At 36.5% G+C, this 22,329-nt stretch overlaps 1 protein-coding gene and 1 pseudogene across 1 annotated transcript; one reads left to right on the top strand and one right to left on the bottom strand.

Moving 5' to 3' along the window:
* Positions 1-1,597: 1,597 nt before the first annotated feature.
* Positions 1,598-19,241, top strand: LOC139074616 (olfactory receptor 9G4-like; annotated as a pseudogene).
* A 1,604-nt stretch (positions 19,242-20,845) lies between these two features.
* LOC103567154 (olfactory receptor 9G19-like) lies at positions 20,846-21,793 on the bottom strand. The gene has a single exon (XM_008543769.2). It carries the CDS (start codon positions 21,791-21,793, stop codon positions 20,846-20,848), a length of 948 nt encoding a protein of 315 aa, XP_008541991.2.
* Between the last annotated feature and the right edge of the window lie 536 nt (positions 21,794-22,329).

The raw sequence follows: 22,329 nt of genomic DNA, 5'->3' as shown, positions 1-22,329 counted from the left end.
GTGACAATGTGGATGTACTTAATGTGACGGAATTATACATTTATAATATTTAACATGATACATTTTATGTTATGTTTACTTTACAAAATGCTGACTGTCAGATTTATATAGAATAAGGGAGCATGTTCCATCTCAAAGAAGTATCCAGGTGTGTACCTTTAAGCAAAAAGAAAAGAAGAATTTCAAAATGATTTGAAAATGGCTTCTTATGACTTTCATCCTGAAAGTAAAAGCTGTAGTGCCCAGGTGCCCCTAGCTACAGATGGAATGATGAGCTATTGAAACAATGATTTCACTCCAGTGAACATTTAAGCCTAGTGAATAGTTACATTATGTCCTTTACAAAGAAATATTTTTCAGCTATTACCAACCTCAACAAAGTTTCTGTAAAACCATGAAAATATTATTTTTTCTCATTAAGAAATAAAAGTAAAATGTTAAATACATGTTTAAAAGCACTGCACACAAAGAAAGATGAAAAGAAAGGAAGAAAAGAAAGAAATCACCTAAGAGTAGCAATTATATTTGTGTGGTGAAAAAAAAAAAATTCCCTCTACATTTCTGTGTTGTTCAAGCTTTGTATAAAGAGTATGTTTTTTTAAAACATCTACTGAAAAAGGACCTTGGAATCCTCTTTACAGTGTCTGATTAATTCTCTGTTGTCCTTTTCAAGGATTCTAACTCTCTCCTATTTATTTTATGTTGGGGCTGGGATTTGAGACAAAGTCTGTTTTGACCTATTCATTATTCATTATCAATCAATAACACTATTTTAAGCATTGTCTTACCAATGTATAGACTTCAAATATTTAATTTACTATTTGCTGTTGTAAAAGATGCATTCACCACCCCTGCCCCATATCTTATTTTCCCTGGTTTTACACCTGAGGTCCCACGCCACAGATTTTTCCCTTGATGAGGTGTTTCTAAGGGGTCTTAGGAGGTTCTGGGCCTGTGGATCTTCTGGTGGGGAAGACTGTGCAGTGAAGCAAGGGGAAAAGAGCAGAAGGGGGAATCAAGAGTGGGCTAGAAAAGTTAAATGTGTTACAATTTTTATGTAATATTGTTTTGTAAAATTGAGATCCAAATAATATTCTAGAAAATATGTAAGTTGGTATGTGGGAAGCCTGCATGCATGAGAACCACTGACAACAATGATAGAATACCATTAATATTGTCTACACAAGAATAGAATAGTATTGATATGGGAAGATCACAGGGCATGAAGTCAAAGAGCTGAGTTTTAGACATAACTTTGTCACTAACTTTCTGTGCGCTCTCCAGAAGCTACCTTGCTTCTAGGACAGCTTCATTTTCCTCATTTATATAATGGATTTATAACCTTTTGTGAGCAATGAAATAGGATTATTTATTGAAGTTAAAATAATATATAAATTTGTTGGCATTTATTACTATTAATCAAAATAACCAGAAATATATAGTCTCTATCTTTAGAAAATTTCCAATCAAATAAAGCATGGCTAATGTATAAATGACTAAAATGCTTGCAAAAATGTAATAAGAAGCAAATACATGGTTTGGTGCAGACTCAAATGAAATAAGGAAGAAAGGAAGGAAGAAAACTTCATATTGGTTTATGGCTGTGAATAGTTTCATGGAGGAGGTGATCCTTGAGATTGACAGTGAAGGTAGGATTTGGACATCTAGCAATGGTGAGAAGGAAACCAGGTGGAGAGAATGGCATGAGAAGGGCATGAGGATATGACAAAAAAGGGTCTAATTTAGCTGGGATTTTAAGAAATGTGAAGTAAAGTGGTAGGAGTTATTCATAGAAAAATAGATAGAGTCAGATTATGGCCTAATTAGTTTGTGGAGTTGGGGCATTATTCTTTCCATAGGAAGACCAACATTTATAACCTGTAGCACTAACAACTGCAGAGGTGGCTTTGTGTGGGATGGTCAGGAATGAAGAACAACTAGAGCTGAGGGGACCTGGTAGGATCTACTGCAATAGCCTGGGTAAGAATAATAGTGATCACTAAGCAATAATGACAATTGATATGTACTGAGTTCTTACTATGTTCCAGGGACGTTATGGGCATTATCTCATTTAATTCTCCACTGCAGGTAGTTTTGTTTAACCTACTGTTACATTTGAAGGAACTGAAACTCAAGAGTTTTAATAACTTGCTCAACATCAAGAGCTGGTGTTCAAACCAGAGGTGTCCTCGTGCAAGACACATGTCCTTCAATGAAGCAAAGACTTGAATTACAGTCTTTCTTAGAGCTTCTGATCTTTATAAATTAAGTTTGCCAGTTTTTGCTGAGTTGGAATACATTTTTCTTTTGTTTTCTAGGGCAAGGGATCAAACCCCAAGAAGACAGGATCCAAAGAACATTATTGTTGGAAAGTGGCCCTCCCAACTTACATCAATTTACAAAGGTATTGTCCTTCCCCAGCACCAGTCCTTCTTTGCTAGCTGACCTGGATCAGGGCCCAGGAGCTAACTTTCACAGCTGAACAGAAATTATAATCTAGGAAATTTTGTTATTTAAAATTGCCTTGATTGATTAGTTCCTCTGAAAGTTGTTTAGAAGTAGGGCAAAAAATTTCTCTCAATTTTAGTAATTGCCCATCCCCCAGCACCCAATCAATGTTAATGATGCCCAAGTCATCTTGTTAGAAAGAGGATCAGTAACCACGTTGGGCCTTGGGGCCTCAGTCTCGTACAGGCAAGAATAGTTTAAATTGTCATTTTGCTGTAATAGATTCTTTGAAGAATTTCTGATTTCTGATTTCTCAAGCTTCAAACTCCTATACAGTTTTTTTTGAGTCACAGAAATGTTAGAAGTGAAAACTACCTTAGAAATGCTCTAAAATGAGCCCTTTCTTTGTCAAGTGAGAAAACTAATAAGTGGAGTTAGAAATTAATCTGCTCAAGGTCATAGAATTAGAAGCACAACCATGTTAAGAACCTGGTCCTCCTGATATTTAGGGCAATTACTCCTTGTAGGGTACCATTATACCTGCTCATAAAAAATGGAAAGAAAGAAGGACAGAAAGAGAGAAGGAACTGAAGAAGAAAAGAAAGCTCAAATAGCTATAACACTAAAAGAGAATAATAAACATTTTATGATTAACTCATGACTATTCCCCAAGGACCTTCCATTAAAAAAATAATAAATAAAGACAATTTTGTTCTTGAGGGATTTTAGAAATTTGCGATAGAGAAGTGCAGAATATTATTTTGAAAAGAGAGTCAGGGCTTCCTGGTACATTCTGATGAAGTCAGTAAGGGGAAGGAAACAGTGCTGAGCACTCAGATAAAAAATGATACTTGCTTTCCTTTTCTCTACCTGGTTATATTTTTTTTTACCAACTTTTAAAAAAATTTCCCTGGCCTTTTGCTTTGAAATATATTAGATTTGTTTAATCCTCTGAATGGATATAACTATGCCACACACACACACACACACACACATGCACACACAATAGAACCAATACATGGCAGAGCAAACATTATACTAGAGAGGTCCTGAAAAGAGGAAATGATAAGTTTGAATAGTTAGATATTACAATGCTAAGGTTTAATGTAAAAATTAAAAGCTTGAAATAAAAAGGCATGTGGAATTATGCAAAACAGTGATAGGGGACCCCGGTCTTACAGTATATCCAATAATCAACTCAAAGTGAATTAAAGACTTAAATATAAGACCAGAGACATAAAAACTCCTAGAAGAGGGCCTGGCCCGGTGGCGCAGCGGTTAACTTTGCACATTCCACTTCTCTGTGGCCCGGGGTTCACCGGCTCGGATCCGGGGTGCAGACATGGCCCCACTTGGCACACCATGCTGTTGTAGGCATCCCACATATAAAGTAGAGGAAGATGGGCATGGATGTTAGCTCACAGCCAGTCTTCTTCAGTGGAAATAGGAGGATTGGAAGCAGTTATTTGGGGGCTAATCTTCCTCACACACACACACACACACAAAACTCCTGGAAGAAAACATAGGGTAAAATATCCTTGACATTGGTCTTGACAATGATTTTTTTGATATGACACAAAAGCACAGAAAACAAAAGTGAAGAACTACATCAAATTAAAAAGCTTTTGCAGAGCAAAGGAAACAATCAACATATTTAAAAAGCAACCTATATATTGGGAGAAAATGTTTCCAAACCATAGCTCTGCTAAAGAATGAGTATTCAAAATACATAAGGAACCCAAACAACTAAATAACAACAAAACCAAACAACCTGATTAAAAAATGGGCTAAGAAGTCGAATAGACATTTTTCCAGAGAAGACGCACAAATGGCCAACAGGCATATAAAAAGATTCTCTACATTACTAATCAACAGGGAAATGCAAATCAAAATCACAGTGAGATACCACCTCACACCTGTTAGGATGACTACTAGCAAAAAGACAAAAGATAAATTTTGTCGAGTATGTGGAACAAAGAGGACCCTTGTGCACTTTTGGTAGAAATGTAAATTGTTACAGACATTATGGAAAAGAGTATGGAGTTTCCTCAATAAAAAGAACTACCATATAAGCCAGCAATCCAACTTCTGAGTATATATTCAAAGAAAATGAAATTAGCACCTTGAAGAGATATCTGTGCTCCCATGTTCATTGCAGCATTTTCCACAATAGCCAGGATATGGAAATAATCTAAGTGTTCATTGATGCATGAATGGATAAAGAAACTGTGAGATATATAGTGACAATATAGATGAATCTGGAGGATATTATGCTAAGTGTAATAAGCCAGACTTAGAAAGAAAAATACTGCATGATCTCACTTATATGTAGAACCTGAAAAAGTCAAATTTAATGAAGTAGAGAGTAGAACAGTGGTTACCAGGGGCAAGGAAGTGCAGGAAATGAGAGATGCCAGCCAAAAGACATACAGTTTCTGTTATGTAGGATGAATAAGTTCTAGAAATCTAGTGTATGACATGGTGACTGTAGTTAATAACACTTTATTTTATACTGGAAATTTGCTAAGAAAGTAGATCTCAAGAGCTCTCAACAGACATGCAAAAATGATAATCTTGTGTGGAGATACATATGCTTGACAATCGTAATCATTTCATTATGTATGTGTAAAACACAACATCACATTGTGCACCTTACATATATACAACTTTTAATAAAATAAAATTTTATTTTATTAGCTTGACAATCGTAATCATTTCATTACGTATATGTAAAACACAACATCACATTGTGCACCTTACATATATACAATTTTTAATAAAATAAAATTTTAAAAAGATGTTGAATTTTATTCCTCTGGTTTTTTTTTTAAAGATTTTATTTTTTTCCTTTTTCTCCCCGAAGCCCCCCAGTACATAGCTGTATATTCTTCGTTGTGGGTCCCTCCAGTTGTGGCATGTGGGACGCTGCCTCCGTGGTTCGATGAGCAGTGCCATATCCGCGCAAAGGATCCGAACCAACGAAACACTGGGCAGCCTGCAGCGGAGCGCGCAAACTTAACCACTCGGCCACGGGGCCAGCCCCTATTCCTCTGTTTTTTATAATGAAAAATAGAAGTAATTTGGTATCTACATTTGGTAATAGTTATACTATTTATTGTTTGGTTTATGCTTTTATATTGAAAAATAATATACGTTCATGTTAAATATTCCAATAAGGTATGCAAATGTATACACAATAAGAAGCGATCATCACAGTGCAGACCTCCAGTTTTCTTTTCTAACATGTATCAGTATTAATAGTTCCTATGTTTCCTTCTGGAGGATTTTTATCCATTTACAAGCATATACATGAATATATCTTTGAATACGCAGGTAAATAGGAAGAAATTGTACACACTGTTCTGAGTATTGCTTTTTTTGATTTAAATGATAATTGGAGATAATTGTGTTTCAGCACATGAGTTAACTAACTCAGCAAATAGTTATCAAGTGCTACTTTTCTAGATTCTGTGCAGGGGGCTATGCTAAAGATAGGATGTAATACATCAGCGAGCAAAAACACACGTGGACCCAGCCTTCTCTGGGTTTAAGGTTTAGGGAAGAGACAGGAAACACATATCTGCAAATGCGTGTAAATTTTTCAGCATAGTAAGTGCTACAAAGTAGGGTTTCTTGGTTGTGGATATTTTGAAGGGTATGAATTCTACAAAAGCATTTAGAGCCACAGAACCTGGCTAACGGAAGGTACTTCTTGTTGAGCACATATATGGTTACATTAAACGTGTGTTATTACTTGTACACACACAAGATGGCAAAAACTCTTCAGGAAAGGTGTCTTTTCCCTGCTAAGTGGAAGTTAAAATTTATTTTCTGGCAGTCCATGCATGGATAAATAATTACTTAAGAAAGCAAAAGTCAAACATATAATTCATAAACAATATCATTAATTATATTTCATATATTTACTAAAGATAGGCAAACCATTTTTAATTCATTACACAGTTACATTAATGCATGCTTGCTACTAAAAAGAGTCAAAAACTCTGAAGAATATAGCAGAAAAATGAAAATCCCCTTCAAACTTCCCCTTCATGTTCAAGCCCTTTCAAAGTCAACACTCTTCTCATGAAATAACAACCACCCTGTCCTAACTTTTTAAATAAACTTTGTATTTTTAAAGCAGTTTGAGTTTCACAGTAAAATGTATTAGAAAGTACAGACATAAGTCCTATTAACAGATTTTTCCCCTTTCCATTTGCCTGCAAAAGATATTGTATTATAGTATCTGCTTACATTTCCTTTTTCCATGAGTAAGATATCTTCCTTGAAGGTAGATGTTACATTTTTCTTTGTTTTTGACTTTTAACAACTGGAATGCCTGTTTAGTTGTTGGATTTTGAATATATATTTGTTTGATTTTTAAATGAGTCAACAAAACAATTTTAGTCAGGCTGGGCTAGACTAAATTACTTTTCAAGTTCTGGGGTGCATCATCTTTCTGCTAATCGGTGACTTAGAGGGGCAATTTTCTTCCTTCTTTTGGTATCATCATCACCAAACATGGCCACCATGGTTTGGCAGAAGGGGAAGAGAGAGGATGGGTGATATGGATGACTGTACACAGGATTTTATTGTGTACTTATATTCCCAGAAATAGAAATAGTGTACATCACTCTTGCTATATCCCATTGGCCAGAATGTAGTCACATGATCCTGGCTTAGCTACTAAGTGGACTGGGAAATGTAACCTTTCTGTGTGTCCAGAAGAGTGAATGGGCTTGATGAACATCTTTCCTGTCTATATTTAGTACAGGGTAAATTTCTTGAGAACAGGGACACTTGTTTCTCTTTAAGATAAAATTAAATGGAAGGACAAACTATTACCCTAAAAATGATTGCTTACATTGATGCTATTATCACATAATTCATAATCACTCTGCTCTGATTTGAAGTTCTTTCATATGAAGAACAGTAATTCTTAATTTAGGATGTCTTCTTTCTTTTTTTTGTCACAATAGCAATATAAAACATTGGTATACCCTTACTTACTCCCTCCTCTTGGCAATGTTTTCATAAGATTTTACCTAAACTTCTTCTTCTGGATATGTTCAATATGATAAAATGAGAATTGACTTTAATGTTTGGCTGACAATTCTTTTCAGCAGTCAATTTTAGAAGGTGAGAGTTCTAAGATACTCTAAAGGAAATTTCACCTAGTTTATCCTTTCTTGCCCAAATTTCTTTGGTAACATCCATTGCAGGAAGTGTCAACATCACTCTAAAAGACTTTCATTTTGAAGGATACAAACCTGAAACCTGTATACCAGTGGCTCTGAACCATGGACTCTACTGAAAATCTAATAGACTCTCTTGAACACATAAGCACAGAAGCAAGATTTCTCCTGAGCATTTTCAGGGGGAAATCTTGTACCCTTTGAAGCCCATCTATGTTCGTCTTGGTAAAGAACGGACCCACATTTAGAACTCCTGCTCCAGTATAGGTAGAGAAAACCATTTGGATGAAAAAAGGGGATAAAAGACTGAGTTCTAGAGCACCTACAACACACAGCATGTATTTCTAGGATTTCAGATTATACTGGTTCTGCCATGAACTCTCTTCATGGTCTTGGGCAAGTCTTTCAAGTACTCACAATCACATAAAGCAATTGCTTTGCTCTGTAGTCATAAAAACCTGAACTAGAAGCAGCACAAGGACTCTCTATGTTGTTCACTGTTAGATCTCTGGTGATTAGCACATAATTGAATAAATTGTCCATAGTCACTGTTCAATAAATGTTTGGCCTGTGGGCCAAATGGGACTTGAAATCTTTCTATTTGATTCTATTTCTGATGTAATCTAAAACAGCATCATAAAAAAAAAAGTTGGCCAAAAATAATTTCCTTTGTTCATTCACTCATCTATGAACATTGAGAATGTCATCCTTCTACTACAAAAAACTGGCCTCTGGCCCCTGGTGCCCGACACAGTTGACCAAGTGGCTCGGTCCTCTTGTATTTCCTATGTGGTCCCTAGCAATCCTAGGTGCTCTATGATGTCCTCTGCCTCTTGCCTTACATTAATTCTTCCTCCATTCTGTGCTTCAAGAGTGGGCATGCATGGATGAGCACTGGGAGGGCTGAATTCAGGAAGAGGTCCCCAATCTCATCTGGAGCTGTGGCACACTCTTTCTAAGTCACAGTATAGCAGTGACCTGTAGGATTTATATAGAATCAAATATACGGCACTTGGTCTGACATAGTATTCATTTTATTTCCAAGACTCAGTTATGAATCCTTGAGTATTCCATCAAAAGGCAATCTTCTTTATTGACAAACAAAAAAACTGTATATATTTAAGATGTACATGATGTTTTGATATACATTTCCTTTGTGAAATAATTATCACAGCCAAGCTAATTAACACATCTATCACTTCACATAGTTACCATTTTTTTGTGAAAGGTAAGAGCACTTAAGATTTACTTTCTTAGCAAGTTTCAAGTTTACAATACAGTATTGTTAACTACATTCAGCATTTTCTACATTAGATCCCCAGAATTTATTCAAATTATAACTGAAAGTTTGTACCCTTAAACCAACATCTTCCTCCCCGCCCCCGCGCCCCCCCCCCCCAGGCGACCACCACTGTACTCTCTGCTTCTAGCAGTTTGACTTTCTTCATTCCAGATATAAGTGAGATCCTACAGTATCTTTCTCTCTGAGTCTGGATTATTTCACTTATCAATATGTCCTCTAGGGTTATTCATGCTGTCACAAATAGCAGGATTTCCTTCTTTTTTATGGCTATATATTAATGACTTAACCCATTGTCTTCTAAAAATCATCTCTGCCCCCTTACCCTTGCATTAAGTTTACACAATTAGACTCTCTTTTCCCCAGTGTTGAGTGCTGTGCAAGGAAGCTCCTTGTTCTGTGTGAAATTTGCATTTATGGGCCCAGATTTGTGTCTTTCTCTATATTCCGTGAAACGACTAGAATTAAAATAAGAACACAGCTTAACTTCACCTATACACATACCTGTTTTAAATCCTTTAGAAAATGGGGAAGCATAGGATTTATTTTAAATCACCAATAACAACAGGAGATAATTTTTTGGAGGGGTACTAGAGAAGTTGTATTAAGGATAGATTTCTTCTGTGATTTGCCCCCTCTTGTAAGGTTGGCCCGTGATATGAAAGAGAGCTACTAGGCTGTCTGCTTCATAGTTGCCTCCAGTGTCATCGTTTCCACCATGCTTATTCCTGCCCCTGCCTCTTTATCATTGCTGTCATTTTGAAGACCTGCTCCATACAAGGCCACCTCCACAAGGCTCCTCCACTGTGGCTCTCACTTGACAGCTGTCCCCTTGTATTATGGTTCAGTTTTATTCATTTACTCCTGACCAAGTACTAGCTGTGTACTGGAAAGGAGTAAAGTTGTGTTGATGTTTTTCACTGTGGTGATTCCAATGTCGAATCCTTTGATCTGCAGCTTAAGAAATAAAGGTGTTAAAAATGCCCTAAAGAAAATGTTAGATAAAGCAACATTTTCTTAAATGAAAATATTTGGCGAACAACGGCTATATTTTATTTCACAGATTATCTCCTTACCATTGTTATCAGCCTGTACTCTCAGAAATACATAAAACAAGAAAACAAAAAAATCTTTGGATAATGTTGAAACACCAGTCTGCATTTGTTTTGTTAAGTTGGTACTAATATATTTGAATGTGTTTTTAAAGTAAATGAATCAGGGACATTTGGAAAAACTGCTATGCTGGTCAGCTTGAAATGAAATCTATAAAATTTCTGGGATTATAGAAAGTTGAAAAAGAGCAATTATTTGTATTCTTTTAATTTTCACTTGACAGTTCATAAGTTGCTCATATGTATAATATTGTAATCTTTAAACAGAAATAATAAAATTGATGATGAAATCATTGCCTCATTTAGATGGATTAAATGACTTTATTCAAATCATGTAGTTCACAGGTGAGAAAATAAGAATGCAAACCCAGAACTTCTCCCTCCAAAGGTTCTTACCCCATTTGTTGGGAGACAGAGTCAGTTAGGAGGTCAGAAGTAAAATTTCTACTGTAAAAGGTCCTTGGACCTAATTTATTTTTTCTTTTTGATCCTCATTTCCTGACTTACTGTGATATAAAGATTTCCTTGGCCATAGGTAGAGAAGAAACAAATATCTTTACTAAAGTCAATAAGAGGCTATTCTCCCCTAAAATTAAAGAATTATGTGCCAAAGCGTAGCAGCTGCATGACATAGGCAGAAACGGAGATGTGGATAGAAATAGACAGATAAGAAGAGAAATAGAGAAATTTCAAAAAGCTTCATATCCCTGGAAAGATTCAGAGTGAAAATGTCTACTAGGTGAAGCAATGACTGATAACAATTAGGGTTCTATGAATGTTGATATTTCTTTGGTTGCTCAATGTTGTGTATGAACTAATGAAAAATTGGAGAATATTTCATTATGATGCATCGCATTTCCTAATTTTAGTGTTATTTCTACATATAAAATATGGGACTGGGGGCTGGCTCCATCGCGGAGTGGTTAAGATCATGCGCTCCACTGCGGCAGCCCAGGGTTAGGATCCTGGGTGCAGACATGGCACCGCTCCTCAGGCCATGTCGAGGCAGTGTCCCACATCCCACAACTGGAAGGACCTGCAAGTAATGATATACAACTAGGTATGGGGGGGTTTGGGGAGATAAAGCAGAAAAAAAAAAAAAGAGATTGGCAACAGTTGTTAGCACAGGTGCCAATCTTTAAAAAATAAATAATTAAATAAAACACTTTGAATCAACTTAAAAAATAAGTAAATAAAATAAAATATGGGACTGCACCCACATAAAAAAGCCCTAGTGTTAATAAGAAAATATATTAGTTTCCTAGAGCTGTCATAAAAGAATATCACACTGGGTCACATAAACAACAGAAATTTATTTCTCATAATTCTAGAGGCTAAAATGCCAAGATTACAGTGTCAGCAGGGCTGCTTTCTTCTGAGGCTTCTTTCCTTGGTTTTCAGATGGCCACCCTCTTGCTGTGTCCTCACATGAGCTTTTCACTGTGCACACCTGTCTCTGTTGTGTGTCCAAAATTCCATTTCCTCTTTTTATGAAGGCACCAGTCAGGTTGGTTTAGCGTTCACTCTAACCACCTCATTTTAACTTAATCACCTCTATAAAGGCCCTATCTACAAATTCAGTCACATTCTGAGTTACTGGGCCTTAGGGCTTCAACGTATGAATTCCAGGGAGATACAGTGCAACCCATAACTTCAGGGATTGCCAGGAGTTTCTTGATGAATGAGATAAGGGAGGGTAGCCTAGAAGAGAGAGAAGAGCATATGTCAAGGAAAAAAATTATGAGTGGTATGATATATTCTAGAAAAGTCTAATTAGTAGAACTTTGAGTGTGTCATCAGACAAATTTAATGATTCTATTGGAACTTAGATTCTTTAAGAGAGTATACTCAATGAAATATTCCTAGTTTCATCTTATCCTAATTGACATATGATATCCATACTCCAAATAAACTCTGATTGAGTCTCTGGAGACTGTAGTACATATTTTTGGGATGCTCTTGGGAAGGAATCCCAAAGGGCTGTTGAGGAAATGCATATATTGGGTCCAAGAAAAAACACAAAAACATCAGAGGAGAGGAAAAAGTGTGTCACTTCCAGGAGTGTCCCTCCCTGATCAAGGGTAAGCAAGTGAGATCAGGAGCAGCTACGTGGTTTGGACTCTCTGTGACCCCAACTGCGATTAGAGGGTATATATAGTCTGACCTGGCTCTCAAAGGATTGTTGTTATGTAAAACACACATAAACACACACACACACAACTACCCTCCATAGGACTCCCACCAATTGTATATGTAACCCTTATGTAGAAATCAAAATTCAGTGTGGTAGTTATGCTGGGTGATCATATATTCATTTGCACAGTAGAGAAATCAAGAGGCCATAAAAGGCGGCATGCTTTTTCACTCTAGCGGTTATGCTACTCTGTGTTGTCCGAAGTACCAACAGTTTTTTCCTTCTTTGTACTCATTTTCAGGTGTTAGTTGGACAAATTTTTCTCGAAATTTTAATTATTCTAGTGAAGTAAGCAGGGAACAGAACTTCTAAAGGGGAACACACAACTTGAGAAGTGTTCAATATGGAATGCTTAGCATGATTGGCTCTGACATTTTCTGTGTCTTTTATTTCACATTCACATTTTCATTGCAGTTTATTTCAAATTCAGAACAGATTTTAGTCCATCTTGAAGGTTATGAGTTTAATAATTATGAGTCCTCTCTTTATGTACTCTTCCTTCCTATTAGTAAAAACAGGAAAGTCCATGTGAGAGTAGATTAGTCCTGAATAGTTTGAACTAGGTTAGTAGTAGACAATACTTTGGGAAAAGTAGGATCAAGATAAAAAGGTAATTATCCATTTATTTATTCTGTAAATATCATTCAGTGCGAGTTAGTTATTAGAAATGTTCTATATACTGAGATACAGCACTAAACAAAACAAAAATCTCTTTGCTCCATGGTTAATGCATTCTGGTAGGCAAAAGTGGACAATAAACTTAATAGACAGGAGTTAGACAATGGCAATAGGTCTGGGGAAAAATAGGGCAGAGAGTGAGTAGAAAAAGGAGGATGGGAATTGTTGGTCGGAAGAGGGCATGGAATTTAAAATAGTAATGAGGATGGGTATCAGTCAGAAAACGACATTAAATAAGACTTAAATAATATGAGAGTGTGAGCCTGGCAAATATCTGGGGGATAGTTTGGCAGCCAGAGGAATAATCAGTTCCAAAATCTTTGATGCTGGGGAAAGGCTTGCATTTTTGAGAAACAGTGAGAAATTCAGCAAAGTTGGAGCAGAATGAATCAAAGGGTGAATCTTAGGAGATATCGAGCTATAGGTAAGGGAGGGCTATCTCTTGGAGGAACTTTGGCACATTGTATTAAATTTGACTTTACCTTAGAATAAATTGCAAGGATTTAGGGTGGTTTAAGGAACAGGCTGAAAGTGACTTGCCTTATTATATTTTTCTGTGAAGGAAAAATACACTGACTGATATATTGAAAATAGGCTATAGAGGGACAAGTGTGTAGACCAGTTATAAGGCTATCACAACATTCTTGGCAAAACATAATGATATTCTAGATCAAAGTGGTAGCAGATGAACTGGTGAGAAGTGCTTAGTTTCAGGATATGTTTTATAGGTATGGACGCCAGGATCGCTTGGAAGATTGAAGAGGAGATAAAAGAGAAAGTGGATAAGTTGTTTCCTAATTTGTGTCATGGGAAACTGGAAGAATAGATTTATTACCTGATACAAGAAATGAGAAGATTGATCAAATTTGGGGAGTGAATATTAGGAATTCAGTCCAAACATGCAAAGTTTGAGACATTTATGACTCAGCTCTTATAATTATAGAATGCTAGCATGGAAAATAATCTTAGGTAACTCTTAGAGGTAGAATTTTTAATTGAGAATCATCATGACAAAACCTATGGATAGATTTCTGGGGATTTGTGAACACTCTAAAATTGTGTGTACTTATACATATGTGCAGTTTGGAGGTTGGGGACAAGAATCATTGCCTCTCTCACATTCTTTAAAAAGTCTATGACTCCCCAAAATTTAAAAGCCATTAAAATTTTAGATAAAGAAACAAAGGAGTACAGTTGTTAGAGAATGTACACGAGTTCACACGATTGATTTTTAGGGAAACAAGAATCAACATGCAAATATTAAATGAAAAGAAAAATGTTCTTGTCTTTGGTAGATTCCATCTCTCTCTTCAACCAAGATGATGATATTTCCCCATGTATCCAAGGATATATGTATATATAAGGATTGTTACTCTATTCTAACACACCGTATCGTTGTAGATGATGTTTCTATTTTTATCTTTATTATGGGTTTTATATCACATGTTAACTTGGTATCATAGAAGGTGGCTACTGGAAAAGGATCGGCCAATTTTTCATGTGGATGAAATTACGTTCCAAAGAGGACCTTTGATACTCTTAAATGCACCCTGGTGATTAGTATCAGGCTGCACTTCTATCACGATTATCCTTGATTCAAGGCCAGTGACCTATGCACTTCTAAGCCTGCCACTTCTTTATCAAATTGCATGTGCGTAGGTGACAAAAATATTAACTTTCAGGATTTTAGAAAGATTCTGAAGGACACCACACTTCTGGATTAAATTATTTCCTTGTAGAAAAGTGGCTTTATTTATTTTTTCCTCAAGCTCAGATTTTATAAATAAATCAGGTATTACTTATTCTTCTGAGAATAAAAATAGTTACCATCAGTTACATATATTTTCTGGACATACTCTGTGTGACACATTTGATCTACATAGCACTGACATTTTTCTTACCTTATAAAGGTAAATGAATGTGGGCTGAATGTTGTTAAAGACTTTCCCAAGATTGCAGAGCTACCAATGGGTAGAATCATGATTTGAGCACAGGTGCCATTTAAATTGTGCAATTATGTAAGTGTGCCTATGCCAGACCTGTCTCCTCTCAACTGGGCTTGCTCATAGTTTTGTGTTTAGCAGTTAGCTCAGCTGGGGGCTGGATGATGAAGAATGCACCCACTAACATGTCTTGGGGCCAGCTTGCTTTCAGCTGGGGTCACAAATAGAAAGCAAACATATGTCTCATTATGCAGCAAGCTAACCGAGGATTATGTACGTTGTGGTGGCAGGATTCCAAAAGTGAGAAGAGAAGTGTGCAAAGACTTTTGAGACCAAGGCTTAGGCATCTGTATAGCAATGCATATGCTGTAAACTCTTGGCCTAAAGAAACCACAAGAACATGGTAGACTCCATGGGTAAAACAACAAAATCTACTTTTGAAATCAAGAAATCAGTAAAGAGTTGTAGCCTTTCTTTTGCTATACTTCTCATACATTATTGGTTTGTGGTTAATTTAACTCTTTCTCTTTCAAATATTAGATATTTCATTCAAAATACAATGTGATGTGGTTGTGATAAAATTATGTTTCACACAGAAGTTAGAATGGTGACTATATCATTCTCTTAACTAAATGTTCTAAAGCTCTCATCAAATTGATTTATCCACTCCTTCCAAGACTTTGTAGTTTCTTGTTTAAAAATAGAGAGGGGATGCTTTCATTACCAACTGGTACTTTGAAAGGATCTTATCTTTAAGAGTTTTCTACTATTTTGAAGTTAAGTTATTATATAAATACACATTACTGGCTAGAAGAGAGGTCGAGACTGAAAATCTTTGAGTCTTGTCTATCAAGATAAGGTCCGGATTTATACAATCCCTAGCAATTCTATCTAGAAGTTTGAACGACTCTCTTTCCTGCCTTTACCCTCTGGTAAGGCTCTCTCAGCAAGTAATAGAGAATTGAAGATTTCCGAATGATTCCAGTTAAGAGGCGACTTTTCCTCCCTTTCAATCCATTCTCTGATCTGAAGCCAAAATAAACTTTAAAAAGGTAAATCTGATGATGTTACTTCCTCATAATATCAATGGCTTCCATTTTTATTGGTTTGAAGGACAAAATGCTTAATATGGCCTTCCATAAGTCCTGTGAGCTAACTCTTGTGGCTCATCCCTGGTTCTCCTCTCCATCCTAATCTTCATTTAACCTCTTCAGCTCCTTGAACTTGGCAGACTCTCTCAAGGGAGAGTTCTGTTATATGTTCTTTCTTCTCACGGAACTGCTATCCCTTCTCTCATTATGGTGACAATGGGATGGCATCGGGCTCATTTTTCAGGTCTCATTTAAGATATTTTCTTCAAAGAAGAATTTGAGCTTAGGCTAGAAATTTTTAATTACCAGCTATTTTCCTCTTTAGAGGGTAACAGTAGAGGAGTAGTATTTGACTCTGTCCTGATATTTCATTTTTCCCCAAAGTATATTGTATTAAGAATGAAGTTAGTAAGTACCAGATATGTTTCCTTGTATAGACAAGTGATAACATAGCAGAGAAAGTTCATAATAACTACTGAGATGGTGGCTGTAACCCATGATTTTATACATTATCAGTATAAAAAACATACATTTTTGCCAAGATAACTCTATTCAATCTCCATCATATTCTGAAAAAAGTTGTATTGTACAAATGTATAGCAGCATAGCACCATAACTGTGAAGCTCACAGGATGTGTTAGAGTATTATGGGAAATCAACATCTGAGTAATATATAGTCTTGTTGAAGTCCTAAATAGATGTGGACAAGTGGTGAGAGAGAGGATTATAAAGGTAAGTTAGAATCCGTTTATAGAACCTTGTGTGCATGCCTAAAGCATCTGTCCTTTGTGTGCTAAAGAGAAAAGATTCATTATATACTAGTACAAAAATGAAATGGTCTTCAGGACTCCAAGCTTCATTTACCACTGTGTCATCAACAAAGTCACATCCTCTCTGAACACCCTCACCTACATTTGAAAGATTAAGATACCTCATCAACTAATAAGTGGGAACAGTAGAACTTGAGGTAGAAAACTTGAATTTGCCTTCTAGTTACAACATTGACTCTGGCTTAGCTCAAAGATAAATGTCTTAAACATTGAAGTAAATCACAATCCTGTTGGTTTTAGCCTTCTCAGACTTCCTTTATACCTAGGGGGAAGGTCGGCCCTAATCCTGTGATGTTTTAAATTAGATACCTCCTTTTAGCTTCTCTCTGACAGGTCTGGAACTTCAACTTTGAAAGATTCATGATGTCTCAATATATCCTTGACACTAAACAATTGGTTCTTCCTAATGTTCAGCATCTACTATATGAAAAATGCCCTCAGCAATGTATGTAACTCTCATATAAACTAGAGAATAGTACAAAAAACAGTAATGTTTAAAAAAATATTTTCTAAAGCTCTTTTTTAATAGGCAAGGAAATTCAGTAGTCACAGGATTATAGGATTGTCTTAGCCAGGAGAATAAGAGAGAAAACAATTCACCTATAAAAGACATAAATGACTTAACAGTGGGAGCATATATCCTTGATAAAGATACTCCTGGGTTAAAATACCAGCTTTGCTGTAGACTAATTATGTGATGTTGAAAATATGTCTTAAACTTCATGAGGATCATGATAGTACTTGCCTTATAAAGTGTGGAAAGTGTTGAGTTAAGTATAGGACTCAGGATACCACCTGTACTCAGTAGTAATATATGCATTTTTCTATTTGTACTAATATTAGCAGTAGTAGGACAGTATATGGGTTTTTGTTTAACTACCAACACAATGCCTGACATATAAATTCTCAATAATACGTGAAGGATACTCAAATTCATTGAACACTCATTACAAACTCAACATCAGTATGGGGGTTTTAATACATAGATTATTTACTCAATTAGACAACCTGTCAGGGAGCTTCATTTTTCTCATCTGTTTGGGAAGACTACGGGACTTGTCATGCATTAAACAATTAGTAAGTGAAAGTCCTAATTCCAAAATCAGATTATACTCCAACTGCAGTGGTTCCCAAGTCAAAATCTGAAATTATATCATGCTGGAGGCTGGCCCCATGGCCGAGTGGTTAAGTTCATGTGCCCCGCTGTAGGTGGCCCAGTGTTTCGTTGGTTCGGATCCTGGGCGCGGACATGGCACTGCTCATCAAACCACGCTGAGGCAGCGTCCCACATGCCACAACTAGAAGGACCCACAACGAAGAATACAGAACTATGTACTGGGGAGCTTTGGGGAGAAAAAGGAAAAAAATAAAATCTTGAAATTATATCATTCTGGATAATAATGGATAAAATACATAAGCCTCTACTAATTGTTGACTTAATTGATACCTTTGTTTATTTCTTCCAATAGAATAATACTAAATGTATTTTTTCTAATAATCTTTATCAGGCTTTCTCCTCTGTTGATATTAAAGTTGGAAATCACAGCATCCTGACTGAATTGATCTTGGTGAGCGTCTCAGCAAATCCCCACGGCAGCTGATTTGTTTGGAATATTTCTGATGCTCTACTTGACAACCTTGTCAGGGAACATGACCCTGGTTATCTTAATCTGAATTGATTCCCGCCTGCACATGCCTATGTAGTTTTTTATTGGCAATCTGTCTTTTCTGGGTTTCAGGTACACCTCTGTGTATACTCCCCAAATCCTGGCTGTTTGTGTCTCAGAAGATAAATGCATTTCCTTGGCTGGATGTGGAGCCCAGTTTTTACTTTCCTGTGCTGTAACCTACACTGAGTGCTATTTCCTATCAGCCATGGCCTATAATCACCATGTGACCATCTATAACCCATTACTTTATTCTAGTATGATGTCCCATTCTCTCTGTACTGGACTCACTGCTGGCTCCTACGTAGGAGGGTTCTTGAATGTCATAGCCTATCCTACTAAGAATTTATGCCTGAGTTTCTGTGGTAAAAATATCATTGACCACTTCTTCTTTGATGCACCACCATTGGTAAAAATATCTTTTGCAGAAACTCATGTCTATGAAAATGTCCGACTGGGTGTGATGGGCTTCACAGTCCACCATAGCATTCTTACCATCCTGATTTCTTATTTCAACACACTTCTGGAAATCCTAAGGTTATGAACAGCCTCAGGAAGCCACAAGGCCTTCTCCACCTAACCTTGGTCATGCTTTTCTATGGATCCTTGCTCTTCATGTATTCAAGGCCAAGTTCCACCTACTTCCTGGAGAAAGACAAAGTGGCTTCCCTGTTCTACACTGTGGTCAGCCCATTGCTCAACCCTCTCATCAATAATCTGAGAAACAAAGATGGCAAATAGGTCTTCTGGAAAGTAATGCAGACCATAAACCCACAGAGATGAAGGTTATCTTTCTGCAGAATGCTCTAAAATTATTTTCTAAACATTTGCTTATACACATATTTGAAAACATCACAATATTTCAGGTAAATTCAACAGACCATACTTAAAACTATGAACCATTGAAGAAACCACTCTTAACTGTTTATTATGATTTTGCTATAATTACATATTTTAAACCTACAATATTGGGTTATTTAATGTCCCCCAATATGAATACTTTGCAGTACTTGATTTTTTAAAATTTTATCCTCTTGATTGTCTTTGGGAGGTTTGGAAAGAGAAAAGAAGAACGGGATGGCTTTTGTGCATATAGTTTGACATTAAAGTTTGACAATAAAACTTTGTTGTGTGGAGAAAATATTCGAAATAGTTAAAATGGTGTAAATTTGCTCAAGATTTTTCAAATATTTCTTCATAAAACATTCCCTGCAAATTCCTTCATAAAGCTCTAATTGAGTACATAGAAAGTATCTTTGTAAACCTCCTGCATTCTATATCAATTTACTATTAGGCAAAATCTTTAAGAGTTGTTTAGATTACCAAATAAAACACCAGAAAAATAAAAAACAAAACAAACACTTTCCTAAGGCCATAGAGAAAGATGTGTCTTTAGGATTGTATATTACCATAAAAGAGTGATCTCTTCTACATAGAATGAGTACTCTGCCATCCTGTTTCTCATTCCATAACGCAATGTATTCCCTATGAAACAAAATAACATCGAGAGGATAAAACTGGAACAAACAAATCAACAAGCAAAAACCCACTATATTCTAGACTCAGTGCTCCTTTTGCCACCACCCCCACCAGAAGATTTTAAGTATGAAGAAACTTAAAGCTCAATATTCAGTAATGTGGCAGGTTTAGTTGATATTTTTTTCAATACTTTTTATAACAACACTGCAAATTAAGGATCATTAGTTGCACTTGACAAGTGATTAGTTTGAGCCTAAGAATTTAGAAGTTTGTTACTCAAAGATTATAGCTATTGTAATGAGCCCATTTATAAAATGCACAAATTTAAATTTTAGAACAAATAGTTATAGCCATTTCACCATTTGTATTAACTCAACATTTGTCACCTTTCTTTTCATCTTCACTTCTTATCTAACACATCAATGCCCTCTCTTTTTTCATCACAAAACTCTCAATATTTCTTATTGTTTTACTACTACAGAAGCTCTGTGGGTATGGCGCAAGAAGGATTTGGGGTGTATTGCACAAGCCTCAAGAATCCAAATACCCTTTCTTCACAGTCTCATAATGCCCATTATGTAGAGAGACAAAACTGGGTCAATCTCAAGGTAGATAGTTAAGTAAAATGTAAGCCTTTGAGATCCCATAAGTAATATATACACTTCTATTTTGCAATAAACCCTGATGCTGCTTTAAAAACTATGTTAATATAAAATTGAATGTATACTACACAGTATAGATTATAGTTTGATCACTAAAACAAAACAAATACAAAGAAGTAAAATCTCTTTCACTGGATTTTTGTAAAGAGAAAACAAAAAAGTATTTTTCAATCCAGTTCCCCAACCTCCCATGGAAGGAGTTTAGTTTCACTATCACTGATTTCAGTAATTCACGTCAGTTTAGACTTAAGATTGTGTTAACCTGAAAAGTTTTCTCACGGCGTCTTTCACATCTTTATTCCTCAGACTGTAAATCATGGGGCTCAACATGGGGAACACCACAGTATAAAATGTAGAAACCATTTTGTCCCTCTCAAGGGAATAGCTGGAACTTGGACGAGAGTAGCTGTAGAGAATGGAGCCATAGTATAACGTGACAGAGATCAGGTGGGAGGAGCATGTGGAGAAGGCTTTGAGGCGGCCCTGGGTGGAGCGGATCCTCAAGATGGCGCCAATGATGAAGAGGTAGGAGGCCAGTATGAGCACTGCAGGTGCAATGGCGTTGGAGGCCAGGACGAAGTACAGCACAGCCTGGTAGCTCTCTTTCACATCACAGGACAACTTCACCAGGGGTGGGACATCACAGAAAAAATCATCAATGACATTGTCACCACAATAGTCCATTGTGAACGTGTTGCTTGTGAGTAGTATTGCACTGACAAAACCTCCAGTATAGGAATACATAACCAAACAGATGCACAATCTCCTCGACATGGCCTGAGCATAAAGCAGGGGGTTGGAAATGGCCACATAGCGGTCATAAGCCATGGTAGCCAATAAATAACACTCACTATACCCAAGCCCAGCAGAAAAGAAGAACTGAGCTGCACAGCCAGCAAAGGAGATGCTTTTGTCGTCAGAAATGCAGGTCGCTAGGATCTTTGGGGTGTAGACGGAAGAAAACCAGAGATCTAGAAAAGACAGGTTCCCAATGAAAAAGTACATGGGAGTGTGCAGCCTGGAGTCATTACAGATCAACATTATGAGTGTGGTATTTCCTACCACAGTCACAGAATACACACCAAGGAACACCACAAACAGGACGAGCTGCATCACAGGGTCAGTTGTGAAGCCCACCAGGATGAACTCTGTCACTGTCTGATTGCTTCTTTCCATGCCTGTAGGGAATCTCATCTAAAAGAAGATAAAATGAGATTTCAGATTGAATCGCTGTACTGAATATACAGAAGATATGTTAAATAAACAACATTATATCACTGGTAACCCTTGAAGTCTAAGATGCAGCAATGCCAGTGCTTGTTTTAGAAAAAGTTTTCATTTTCCCATGAACACCTCAGAATTTACAATTATAAGTTGTTAATACATAAACTTAGCTACATATAAATTCTTGAGTTTATATGAGCATGCGTTGAATTTGACCGCATCAAACAGAATGTGGTTAGGAGTTCTCCTCCAATGGGAGCTAGGGGAGAGGTTTTTGTAGAGAAGTGGAAGCAAAGCAAGTAAATTAATGGATTGGCTCTGGCTTATGCAGTTGCCTTGTTTGGGAAAACCCAGCTGGCTGTTTGTGACTGGCTGTTCTTAAGTTTTGTTTTCTCAGATTCAAGTGCATTGACTGTGCTTTAGGTTCTGGTTTGCTGACATAGGCTATGAAGGTATAAGATCCATCTCAGTGTAATGGCCTCCTTTTTAATGACTTTAATAATATT

The sequence above is a fragment of the Equus przewalskii genome, chromosome 11 (assembly GCF_037783145.1).
Source record: "Equus przewalskii isolate Varuska chromosome 11, EquPr2, whole genome shotgun sequence".
In the NCBI taxonomy this organism is placed as follows: Eukaryota; Metazoa; Chordata; class Mammalia; order Perissodactyla; family Equidae; genus Equus; species Equus przewalskii.
This window is presented reverse-complemented; position numbering and strand designations above follow the sequence as displayed.